Consider the following 14318-nt stretch of genomic DNA (forward strand, 5'->3'; position numbering starts at 1 on the left):
TCAGCAAAGATCAATTGAATTTCGCTTATCTTCGTAAATACTGAACAGAATTGAACTATGTTTTAATGTTTTACCTATTAGAAATTAAACTTTTATGATAATGTAGTTTAACACTTCAGTGTGACTCAATATGAATTGTTCTCATTATTAGCATTATGAACATGTACTACCTAGTTTGGGTCCTCAGTGCTGGACTTTCTAAACATATGTGGATGTACTTCGTAGCCTCAACTTCTTAAGTGTAGTATGCATCTTCCATAAAAGTATGAGCTAGATCATTAGTATCGTTTACTTTACAAACAATTTTAAAACATACCAGGTTTGTTCTTTTTCAATTGTTTAGTCTTAATTCTTTCTTTCATACATGTACTGTAGGAGGATACTAGTACATGTACATGTAGGTATCTTTATTAAAATTTCAGAAAGAAATGTTATTGTAATGCCAGTGTAATAATCCACCAAAAATTGTGATTCTTCTGTTAACTGATATTTAGTATTAAATTCTTAAAATTTATTTATATGAAACATACATTATGCAAGAGCTAAATCTGCCTATTGTAGGTCTTTCTTTAGGCCTGAAATGTTATATAAACTATTAATTAGACATTAATTAACGTATCTAGACCATAATTAACTCTCGATGTCATCGCTAGACAGCGATAATTGTTGGATTATGATCTGATTTGCTGCATAACTTTCCTTCTCGATTTAACGATTAAATGGATAATCGAGACTATGATTTTTGTCTTACCGACTTTAGTAATGATGACCGAGGCTATGCGGAACTTTCGATCGCTTATTTCTCGGTTCATAGTGGATCAATTTTACTAAAATTTTCACCAAATTGCCTTTACATTATCTAGTTTTTAACTATTATAGTGAGAATTGCCAACTCGTTATCTAATCTCCCATAATGTATCTTGAATTATCTGGTTATCCGGCTGAATATTGTACATTGCAGAATACACTCTAGTCCAAATGTAATACTACTAGTGGATTCTTGCAAAAATCGCAGACATTTGGGACTGCAATTTGTATATACATGTATCTGTGCTTATTGCATGTATGTTACTTTTGTAAAATGTCCAAACTCTTGTTTTTAATGATAGTGTTTCTGGCCATTTTTGTAATACCAGATTTGATGACTTGAAACATTACACTATTGATTTCAGGCTTCACAGTGCAATGTGAATAACAAAAGAAGTATTTATTGTGAACTTGACATTAATTGATTACCATGTTTGAAATTGACAGGGATCTGAGTAAATGAGGCTCTATAATACTGCATTCACATTTGGGTTAGTATCCACAGTGAATGGGATGCAAATATTTCTATTTGATTTGCTTTGGGTAAATAATACGACCCTTGATCCAAAGGTTTGTATAGATACTCAAAGTGGATGATTTCTTAGCTAGGGCATGCAGGATCTTGAGAGATATCGCTGGGTTATAATTTAATGATGACGGTACAGTGCATCTTGGTATTTATAAGCTGCCAAACAAAGCACAAAACAGAGAATAATATGCAAGAATATTGTAAATGTACTTAAAATTATATGTCATGAAGAATGGCTCCACTTCTTTTATTTATGTTTTCATTTCAAATACGGCTCTTTGCACAAGTAATATGGGACATATTACTCCTAACAGGAAGATTTGAAAAAATGTAATAATATGCCATTTATCTATTTTGATTCATACCAAGGGGCCATTTTATGAATTTAAAATTCATATATTGGGATAGCTTAGCTGATTTGCTCCTTCATACGAGTGTTTACGTAACAGTACCAAGAGATAGTAAAAAAACCACCTCAGATATTGCATGATAAATATGCCATTATCTATTTTGATTCATACCAAGGGGCCATTTTATGAATTTAAAATTCATATATTGGGATAGCTTAGCTGATTTGCTCCTTCATACGAGTGTTTACGTAACAGTACCAAGAGGTAGTAAAGAAAACCCCCACAGATATTGCATGATAAATAATGACCATTTGGGGTTTAGAAATGACTGTTCGACCTTTTGGGGGTATAGTATGTCATTTCCACCTTATAATAACTTTGAATGGATTGTTTATTCCCATTACTTTTAAAATTATAGATTAATTATCAATTGGCATAACTCAGATGGAAAATAACAACTGTTATATCTCTACAACATTTATTTTCTTGATTTAATTATTTTTAATAATTTTTATTCAATTTGTGAATTATGTACATGTATTAACCAAACAAATAACAAAATAATCTGTTCTCAAGCTTTCAGCAAAAATAAATGCTGGTTTTTGTTCGTTATATTGGATGGAAATATAGTGTAATGTTGTCAATAACTGGATGGAAAATAACGTTATCAAAAATGTAATGGATGGAAAATAACGTTATCAAAAATGTAGCGGATGGAAAATGACGTTGTCAAAAATTCTAATGATTGAAATGGCAACAAATTCCATGTAGATTAGATGTGTAAACATGATAATTTTTATACGCCCACATTGAAATGTGGACGTATATTGCCGTCGCCCCCGTCCGTCGGTCCGTCCGTCCGTCCGTCCGTACATTGTCCTCAATTGCTTGTGAACGCTCTAATGCGAAAAGTTATCATCCAATCTATCTGAAATTTACATGCATTATTTAAATTAGTGAAACGAAGAAGCCTATTGAATTTCAGCAATTTCCGTTTATTACATCTAGAGTTATGGCCCTTGTTTCACTTTATTGAACCTTGTGAACACTCTAACGACAAAAGTTATCATTCGATCTTTGTGAAATTTATATGCATTATTTAGATTACTGAAACGAAGAAGCCTATTGAATTTCGGCAATTTCTGTTTATTACGTCTAGAGTTATGGCCCTTGTTTCACTTTATTGATCCTTGCGAACGCTCTCACGTCAAAAGTTATCATCCGATCTTTCTGAAATTTATGTGCATTATTTAGATTGCTGAAACGAAGAAGCCTATTAAATTTCATCAATTCCCGTTTATTACGTCTAAGAGTTATGGCCCTTGTTTCACTTTATTGAACCTTGTGAACGCTCTAACGACAAAAGTTATCATTCGATCTTTGTGAAATTTATATGCATTAATTAGATTAGTGAAGAGGAGAAGCCTATTGAATTTCAGCAATTTCCGTTTATTACGTCTAGAGTTATGGCCCTTGTTTCACTTTATTCATCCTTGTGAATGCTCTAATGCAAAAAGTTATCTCCCGATCTTTGTGAAATTTATATGCATGATTTAAATTAGTGAAACGAAAAAGCCTATTGAATTTCAGCAATTTACAATAATTACTTCTAGTTAGAACCTTGTGAACCCTCCAACAACAAAAATTATAATGTCATCTGTATGAAATTGTCTATTAAATTCCCCTAATTACCTACAAAAGAATAAATATGTGACAACCCTTGTCGACTGCCCGGACGAGTTAGCTGCTGTGGGCATATGTTTAGTTGCCTGGCAACCTATCTTTTTGATATATAGCGAAATAGCAGAATAGCAGATACCATCCCTGAGCCTCGATTTGGACGGAACCAGGAACTAAGATGTTTACATTCTGAAAAGATGCGTCAGCTCCGAACATCGATCATTACTATTTTTGAATGTGACAGAATTTGAAAACATGAGGAATTGATAGATTTACTAAAATCGGTTTTTGTTCTCTTTATTCTCCTCAATAACAAGACTTATTCGCTGCCGTTTTCACGAAAAACCATTCCCTCTGAATAGTTACGAAATGTTTTGGAATGCATTTTGTCCTAAGTCAACGATACGTGTTTGCGGATGGAATGAATTTTATGTGATGTTCAACATTTTGTTACAGCAAAAATAACATGGAAATGAGTCCTCAATACAGAATAGATCGTTGTAAGACATACTTTACTTTATGCCCAATTCTACCAAATTTTACCAATGTGAGTGGACTTACATGTATTGTAAAACATCAACGCTTAGACACTATACAAAATGTCGAGCCTTACGTTGTCGTCTTGGATGGAAAATATGAAAAAAAATATTAGAAAACTGTTGATTTTTACAGCCCCTAGAGATTGTGGTGTTGTCCTAATTCAGCATTTAATCATTATACACATGTAGAACAATTTTATCCAGATTATTCAAACATACACTAGAGTTCTGTTGGAAATCTAAAGCCTTATCCAATAGGTACTATTTTTCAGGAGTTTGGCTCCATCCAATCAATGGAGGATTTCAAACTTTTTTTGAGAAAAAATAATATATATAATTTTTATGCAGGTACATGTATTTTATATCGTCTTTTCTGTCTCCCCAACCATATATCAATGATTATCAATTAGGAACAATAACAAAAACAACAAATATACATATATTTTTATTTACAACATGTCGACATTGATTGCTACATGTATGTTTTGTCCCTTTACTGTGCAAATATATGAGGCCAGGGATTCTGTTTTATTGGTATATGCTGGACATTTTTGAGGATTGACCACGAATATGTCCAATGGGACATCAAGATGATATTGTTAATTAAACTCAAAATTCCTCCCAAAATTTGCAAAATTAGGTGACTCACCATAAATAAATATCTCCAAATATCTTGACAATTACACCACAATATTTATATATACACCAAGCCTTAAATCAGTTTCGCACATTTATAGTCACTTATTAAGCTATGACCATTTAACCATCCATAAATAATACACTGAAAGATGGTTACGAGTGTCGGCCATAACATTCAGGCACTTGTGAGTAAAAAAATAGGTTACATGCCCTTGTTTTGAAATTAGTCTCGCTTAACCAGTCTACCGACCATTCTACATCTAATTGACAGGTCTGATTAATCAAGACTACATTGTACTTTTTTACGAAACATAACAGAAAGCTGGAACAAGATATTGAATTTAGAAACATGCACGTTAGGCAACTCAACAATTGTTTTAAAAACCTTGCAAAAGTAAAATGAAACTACTGCTAGTATCAAGTTCTTGCCTAACTTGAGTGTTTCAGAGATATTATTTGTACTAAATCAAAAGATGCCTCTCCTAACAGTACAGTTAATGATAAAGCAATTTCAAAAATAAAACGAACGTAATTTCTAAAGCTACTGTGATAACCAAAAAGCTAAATATTACTGCTATTCAGAATCGTCAACAATAGATTTTTTACGGCTGTAATAGTTGATAGATGTGTAGAGAATTGCGATGGCTTTTTATAGTCTCATAGACTCTAGCGCTGAGTATTATACTGCGTGGTTAGCCAGAAATCACTTCTAGACAAGCCACTGAAGTGCGCACATTCGCTGTGTCAAGTCCTACTTTCTGTAGGGAAAATTTTCACTACATGGGTCACCCTAGCAAAATATTGACTGTTCTGAGGGTATTGCTATTACTAATTATAGTACTAATCTCAATTATAGTTAAAAGATGCATTATGTAAGATTTAGATAAATAGCTGACCTTCTTACTCTAATAGTTCAAAAATAGATAATTCACACTTAATATATTGAAAATTTCATTTAAATTACTTTATTCTCAGCAATGTTATCAATGTTTGAAGTTTTGACAAGATGTGGCATACATGTACATGTAGATTGTTTATTGTCGTAGCAACATTACTTGTTAATCGAGACTTAGCCTCGCTTCTCCATTTTTAAATTAAATCATTAAATGTCAATCGTTTTTCAATCTGTTTAAATCTCCGCCATCCTATGGTTTAGGGAGTTGTAAAAACTATTCAAAGATGTCACCTGCATGTAATTAAAAGAGTTAATTAATACTTGTTGATCAAGAAGTCAATCAACTTGTCAGCTAGTCTTTAATAGTCATTTAGTTCACAATCCAAGTAATTTTGATAATCCCGAAAGTATACGAGGTTGGTGATTATTCATAACACATCCAGGAAGTAGCCTATTGATAGACTGGACACTGACTGAAGCCAAAACTTTACAGTGAAATGTAGGCACCAGGGATACAAATTAAAAGTAGATAATAGAATTTAGTCAGAATTGCAATCCTGCAGATGTTTCCAGATAATGTGTGCCAGGTCTTTTGGAAGCATTGTCATGTGTTACTGTTCAGACAGTACCATATCTGTAGATACAACCGAACAATCTCCAGCTGGTAGGGTGATGGCATCCTGCACCATAAAATTGTGATTTCCAGCATTCCCATTCTGTTATATTCAAATTTTTGTGTTTTTTTTTATGTTTGAGATTATTTTTCTGTGGTGCATTTACGTGATCATGTGATGTCATGATCATGATCTGAATCTGATGTTACATTCAGTATTGCAAGGATAAAGTGTATGTCTCAAACTAGATGTATAATCATCGATTTGTATAAAACTTAAAAGTTGTGCATTTTCATAGCGTCTTAGGAGAAAATCAGAGCCCAGTTTCACAAAGCATTCTCAGAATTACATGTAAGAATTTACTCATCTTTCAATCACTGTTTATAAGAAATATCTTTGATCCAGAAAGACAAAACTTTGCACATAGTTTCTTATTGTTTTATGTGATACATTAAAACAACAAACGTTTTATAAAGGGCTATATTTTAGTTATAATAAGGGGAACAATTATGAGAAAAGTCTTAACTTTAGTCTGAGAATATTTTGTGAAACTGGGGCCATATTTAAGCCATTTTTTTGGGCTAACACCAGTACTGCCAAAGGAAAACATCTCTTTTAAACATAATTTCTTCAAAGATGATATTGACCTGTACTGTATAGCATAAATACTAAAGACATATGAACAGTTACTAGCTACATGTATTAACTTTTATATTAATCAACCTACATGTCTGTATTTTGGTAACTGTTTTGACAGTACAGTATCTAATACATAGTAGGCTACAATATAATGTCTAATTGCATCAATCTACTAATAGCTACATGTATATCTATAGGCTCCAGTTGCCATAAATATATAAGATTCAAAATCTGTGTGCAGTTTTTATTTTATGGACTAAATGACATACATGTACCGTACAGTGTACACAAAACTGCACACCATCTCTGGATTTCAAAATTGCGAATCTTTCTTATAGTTTTGGATTCTTGCATCCAATCAGATTAGGCAAGGACTTTAAAACTGTAAAACTTATTAGAGAATTGAAAGATTTACCTGTGGGCCAACTTATACATGACAATGTAATATATATTTGTTGTTGTGGTACCGTGTGCAACTAAACTACACAAGTGGATTGATATTTCAATTTCCTTGTCATGGCTGATTTAACTAGCACTTGTCCACCCCTGTGTGAATAATACCATACATGTACTATTTGATAATTATATTGTACTTATTTCATCTTTCAAATTGTTTCCCATAAAAATGATACCTGTACATGTCACACAAGAACAGTTCTTCTCAATAGATGTTTTATATTTTCATTTAAGGTGTAATTTATATCTATCAATTTTTTATAAAACGAAATTAAGATGCGTTTGATAACACATAATATTGAACCTAAATTATTTCCGTACACAATGAAAATTTGGCCAATTTAGTAGTTATTTTTAGAAACTATTTCATATTCAAATTTAAATTAAATCATGAATATATTGTGTTTTGAAAAGTACATGTACTTAAATGTATGGATAGATTTAGAAATATTTTAAAGAATAAGATATGTTTTCAAACTGAAATTTCTGTAGTTAATAATCAGCTAGTTCAAGCTATTTATTTTCTCACTGACATAAATCTGTGCTAGGAGTTATTAGTTAGTATAAACCTAACTAATAAAAGTGAGGTTAATACTTGTTTTCTAATTTCTTATTGAAAGGCTAATGAGGGAGGATATTTGTAAGCCCAGCTGTTACATTGACATTTACACTTCATCAACCTAACAATTGTATTTTATTTGCCAATTCATTTACATATTTGTCCAGCATTGTGATCGACTCTTGCTGTAAATAATGTCCGCCAACTTATTTTATTAGTGGAAGGAAAGGGAAGCTTTTTCACATGATTATATTTCTTGTCTAACTCCAACCGATCAAAGAGTTATTTGCTGAATTGACAGCGCTAGCTAATCGGGCATTGCGGCCACAAGTAGAAGACCATTATCGTAGAATAAGGATCAATTTTTGAGCTTCCAGTAATCTTGTAGCGCTTTGGCGACAGTTTACCCGGGAGAAGCTCAATAAATCAATGATTGTAAGGGTTAAAACCAGAAGTTGATAATTTGTGGATCATTTTATAGTTAACTCTAGTTTCACATTAAATACTCCCTTAATGTAAATAAATTATGATTGTGGATAGCTGTTGTGAATGGAAGTATTTGTACATGTATAGCAAAGTGTATGTTTTGCTCATTTGCATAACCAATTTAAACTATATTGCTAGTTATGAAAAGGGTTGTTGCCCTGAATTTACACATACAGAGCATTTTGACTTTGAGTATCACAGTATAATAAGTAACATTTTTATCTCTTAAACTGATCATGTTTTTTTTAATACATTGAATGAAAATAGAATGTGAAAAATAAGTTTAACAAGACAAGAATAGTCCTCTTAATTTTTCGGTGTCGATATATAATCGGCATGATCATCTGTTCAGATAATATATATTTAATATTTTATAATTGAATCTATGGTTGTTAATTTTTTTGCTTATTTTGTGTAACCTTCGTTGCATAACGAGTCTTTCCTAACAAAGTTAAAATTTGTAACAGAGGTGTGTGTCTTACCCACCGCAAGTTTCATAAATTTTAAACACCTGCGTAACTATATTTTGAAGGAGTGAACCATGAAGATTTTTATCACTGAATACATTTTAATTTGAATACATTTAGAATCTTTTAATCATAATGTATTTTATGAATGAACGGTTAATATGAAAGTGTTACAGCCATACATGTATGTACATGTACAAAAGCTAGGTCTCGTAACATTTCAATGTTAACTCAAACAAGAGAACTCAAATACTCAAAAATGAGATTCCCATAGTCAGTGGAATCTTTGTTAATGAGGGATGGTGGATCACCATGCAGACCTTACATTTTTTAACTGCCCCATATATTGGTGAAACTGGAAGGAACTTTTACCTCCATCTGTCGGCCTGTCTGTCATTCTTGTTTTCTAGAAGTTTTTTAAATTTATCTTTGAGATGCTGGCATTAACAGTTCTACAGATAATGTTCACATTTCATGGGATTTGTTAATTTTTGACTGAATTATATGCCCTTCAATAAACTCAATGGAAAATTTGTCTTTGCTGACTTGAAATCTATTAAAATTCTCTTTTCTGGAATTATTTTAGGTTAAACTTAAAATGGAAATTAAGTTTTACAGAATTTATTCCATATACTTGGATTATATTATACTGTATTATTGGTAACAGAAATGCATTCACTGTATCGGCATAAATACGTGCATTGCAAAATTTGTAAGGCATAATAAGGAACATTGCTTCAGCAATATTCACAATTTCAATTTTTACTTTGGAGTTTTTTTTAAGAAGCAGAACAGTAGGACGTTAAACCCCATTTCATTTCATTTCATTTTTTTAAGAAGAAGATTATTGTATTGTTTCATTTACAGTTAGTGTGGTGATCCATTATTATTGTGTAGGCATTTAAATTGTGTGGGTGTGTATAATATTTTGATTTATTTTGATGGTGTACAATATAAATATAATATTAATTGTTTTCCTGTTTTTATGCAGATGTTTTCCCCTCCCAATGCACGTCGTCATCAACAACAGCAGCAACAGATGAAAAATGGTCCCAACAATATGGATAATAATATGTATCAAGGTCACCCAGCTTACAAACCAGGTATGTAGAGGATTTACTGGCAATAATATAATTAGATATTTTCATGTGAATTTAACATAAAAACAGAAAAAAATGGAAATTCCTTTGACAATTAATTTGTTCTATACAATTTTGTTGTATAATAAAGAATCAAAATCGAGTCTGTATGATAAAATTTTTTGAAATCTTGACAGAAGTTAGAGTATTATGAGATTTATGTTTAGATAAATTGTGCTAGATACCGCTGTGATACATGTGTTGAAGCACCTGCCACCACTCACTTCTGCTGCTCAAATCTAGTCTGTATACCGTCTGGTATGGCTCAATGCCAAATAAGGAAAGCTCATGAATATTCATGAAATATTTCTCAACACCTCAGCTGTTGCATATTGTTATTGTTTGTATTTCCACACTTGATGTTATAAATTGATGTTTTTGCATAATGGCATGTTTATGTTTAAAGTTAGGCAGATATATTATAATAAACATTGTCTGAGCTTGTCCAGCAAATAAGGTGCAATCTTGTCAAGCCTTTTCCTCTCTACTTTATTATATTGGGCAATATACAATATCTGTTTTGTGGAATTTGAATTTTTTGACACCTAGTTTTACACGGAAAGGGACGGCTAGTAGTTTTTGTTTTTAACAGGATATTTTTCTTAACTTAGCATTAGCTTGTTATGAGTAATTCACTAATGCTAAATGGGGCTTAGCTATTGTTTATATGGTTAGCCCGGATGTTTTCAGTAAGAGGGATATAGTTTCATCTTTCACTTCTAACTTTGTTCAGCTACCCGTTACCGTAGTTCCACTTCAAAACAAAACACAGTCTTTAACTTAACTTTAAGCTGATCATTGATCAGGTTTTTACCCACAAAATATATTAAAGTTACTTTCGGGTGGTTATTTCCAATAAAAGTATGGAAAGTGGCATACTGATTAAAACACGTTCTAGTTGATTTGAGGAATTAGCCAATGAAACAGTCTGTTACGGCGAGTTCTTGGTGTGCTCTGCACGGAACTGTGGGTAAACCCCCAAAAATGTCAACGCTGATTGATTAATCAATGTCTGACGTCATGGGGTCAAAATCCGCTCGTATGACCCCTGACGCAACTGCCCAATACACTGGTCAGATCTTCATGTAGTGTAGGCCATCGAAAGTATAAAAAAACGAAACGAAATATAGATCTGTATTTTAATCAGATTGGGAAAGTGGAGACTCCCCATCTTTGTAGAAAAATACTGGTTTCCTTGAAAAACACCCATGGAGCCATGCACAGGACAAAAATGAGAGGGTGTCACTAATTAACAGCCTGATGCTTAAGGGCTGTCTGCTTGAGTGATGTCAAGGGTTGCACGCGAAGATTGTCTGATCTCTCAGCATTAGGGAGCGCTTGATGTATGTGTCAATAAACTTGATGTTGAGCTGACTAGGAAAAAGTGAGCGACTTAGACGTACAACAGTTTCTGAGATAAAACCCACGGAAAAGATGTGGGCAGTGATAATCCGAGAATTTAATTAGTCTCCGATATTTATGATAAATGGACAGCGATTAAAGATAACATTGTCTTTTATAGGCAATGAATTCTCCTCTGGCTTTGCACCCATTGCTAGGTGCCGCGACAGCCATGTCACATGTTGCAAACATGACTTCTTTTAATAGATTTTTTATAGCTTAGGATATTTCCTTGCTCGTGAATACAATGTTTTGAGAAGGATTTGAAGCAAAAGTTTGATAGATTAATTAGTTTGAATATGTTTTTAGTCCAAATACATCATCAAATCACCCAGTTTGCACGGTTTCATATACTATTTCCCCATCTACCAGTATTTATATTTTTAAAAGCTTATTCACTGTGTTAAACTTCACTCTGGCATGATACATGTAAGTTGAACTACACTATTTCATAAACCTTTATTTAATACAAAAAAATACCCATTTAAAGCCATTTTGTGTGCATTGATGGTAGTCATTATATTCTAATGGGTTGTTATACTTAAATTACCATGATGGGGGTCATTTTATTATAAATCGCTATGTTGGTTGTCCTTAAATATCCTCGACCTCAAGTATATCAAAAGAAAAGGTGTAGCCAGACTATTTATCAGTGCTGAGTTTGGTTGAGTAATTTGTAAGCTAGTAAAACAACTGGTGTGTATGTTAACTGTATAACTATGGTAAATGTATATTATATACCAAGCGAGCTTGCCATATGGAGTAGATTTGCAGCATTTGTGTGCTGGGGCCTGCAGCTGGTAGATCTACTGACCTAGTTTTATGAGCAGGCTGCTTCCATTGACAAATGTAGATATTATCAAGAGTTGTGTCTGTTAGTTAACACATGCTCTAATCTAACCATTACACCTGTTTCTCATATCATTCAATATTCTCATAATTCCTACCCAATACTAAATGCACATGTGTTTCACATGAATTCCACATGAATTGTGCTTACTCTCCTTTAAAGCTTATAGTATTTTACTCCAAAAGCTGTTGAGCTCAGTGACTGTCTGCCGATAATCCGCTTAATTTCAATAATTTATCATATACCAGAAGTAATCGATCCATCCTGAATATTACCTACCATACTTCATCTCTTGAAATCAGATATTCTAAATGCTGCATAAGATTTCGATGGCATGCATCATTACATAATCCCGCTGACCCTTGTAACCTTATTCTAAAGTACATATGTAGCTTAGCTATGGGTGAAAAATCTCCATTTTTCTAACACCCATAATAATGCAGTAATCATTAATTGTCAATTTTATCATTAAATACTGCACTGAATAGTGAATACAAAATAAATATCACTAGTAAACTGTGTGTAAAAAAAAATGGTTATTTTAAAAAAAATTATAAGTTTACCTCTTTTGTTTCCTGTAACAAACAAACTTCATAAATAATGCATTAATCAGTTATCAACTTTCAGCTATTCCATTGCTTTTGTTAATATTTCTATTATAAATGATTGGATTACCCCATTGACCTTCATCACGCTAAAAAATAGTGGCACATGCAAACATTAGTATTACAGGCTTCCAAAGACTTGTAGGCACATTCAGCAATCAGCTCTTACCCCATTGATCATTTAGTTTACATTATGTCTACACACCGCTTATTACAGGCATGTATCGTCTTGAGACGAAGAAGCCTATTGATTTTCAGCGATTTCCGATAATTACTGCCAGAGTTATGGCCCTTGATCACTTCAAAAAATCTTGTGGACGCTCTAGAGGTCAAAGTTAATATCTGATTGACTTTAAATTTATACACAGTGTTTACGGTCATGAGATAAAGAAGCCTTTTGATTTTCAGCGATTTGCGATAATTACTGCCAGAGTCATGGGCGCCCTTGTTCACTTTGAAAAATCTTGTGGACGCTCTAGAGGCCAAAGTTAATATCCGATTGACTTTAAATTTATAATCAGATTTTAGTGTATTACTATTATAAATGTTTCATTACCGAAAATTAAAAATATGCGACAACTCTTGTTGACTGCCCGGACGATTTAGCTGCTGTGGGCGTATGTTTCGTTGCCTGGCAACCTATCTTTTGTCTTGAATAATCAGTAAAATTCGGAAAGGACATGACTTGTTTAAACAGTTGATCGATAAAAAGTAGAATGAAAAGTATTGATTAAAAGTGAATGTATTTATTTAGTATTTTATAATAATATACATATACTAAGCATGGGCCCTTATTTCCACTGCCCAAATACATAATTAAATTATAGTCTTTGGTTTATTTCATATCTCCTTTTCTCCTTGATTATGCGGATCAACAAAAAATATAGGTCTAGAGTATTTTAAACCCCCAAAATCACTATTTGTGGAAGCCTAACATTTATTCAATGATTTTGAGGGTTTTGAAAATAGCATCTAGACAGAAAACTTTCAGTATAAAGTAGGTTAGACGTATTTTTTGTTTTGGCTGGATTCTTTACCAAGTTTATGTACAACATTCCCTTATATTTATAGACCAAGTGTAAAATAAAAGGCTTTACAGAGATGTCTGACCAAACCAGCTATTTCAGTTTATTCACTGAAGCTTAAAATTTAACCCAGCCAAATATGACAATGTGTGAACTTGTCTTTATATTATGATTTATAGCTCTTCTAGTTCTACCCAGTAGTGTGTTTTAATGTGAGAATATTATGCCTTTGACTGTGTAGCTGGCATTTCTTATTGCTTGTGTTTTTTTTTTTGACATCATACAATGTACATGATTCAAATATTGTTTTGAAAATGACTCAGAGCATAAAATGTACCACAAGTAAAAGCCCACATATATTTGCTTTATTTATTTGCTATGTTGTGAATATACCTTGTATGTCCCAATTTTAAGAAGAGAAAAGGAGAGTACATAACACAACCTTTATTTCATAATATTTATTTTACCAAGACTAGTGGGTCAAACACATTCCACATTCATCCAAAGACTAAAGGTCATAGTTTCTATTAATACATTTTTAAAAAAAACAAAAAAACCTGGATGATATGATTCTGATTAATGATAGATGTACATGTATGTAGGTTTATGTTGGAAAGTTGTTTTTAGAAAAATGGTAT

At 32.5% G+C, this 14318-nt stretch overlaps 1 protein-coding gene across 7 annotated transcripts in view; it reads left to right on the forward strand.

Annotated features, from left to right (window-relative positions):
• Window positions 1–14318, forward strand: part of LOC126814521 (transcription factor 12) — a 92085-nt gene that overhangs the window by 17199 nt on the left and 60568 nt on the right. For all 7 annotated transcript variants that reach the window (XM_050539691.1, XM_050539693.1, XM_050539694.1 and 4 more), the window contains one exon: window positions 9652–9763. In XM_050539691.1, the coding sequence (XP_050395648.1) occupies window positions 9652–9763 (112 nt within the window). The remainder of the gene's footprint in view (window positions 1–9651; window positions 9764–14318) is intronic.

This window comes from Patella vulgata, chromosome 3 (genome assembly GCF_932274485.2).
Source record: "Patella vulgata chromosome 3, xgPatVulg1.2, whole genome shotgun sequence".
NCBI classification, from domain to species: Eukaryota; Metazoa; Mollusca; class Gastropoda; family Patellidae; genus Patella; species Patella vulgata.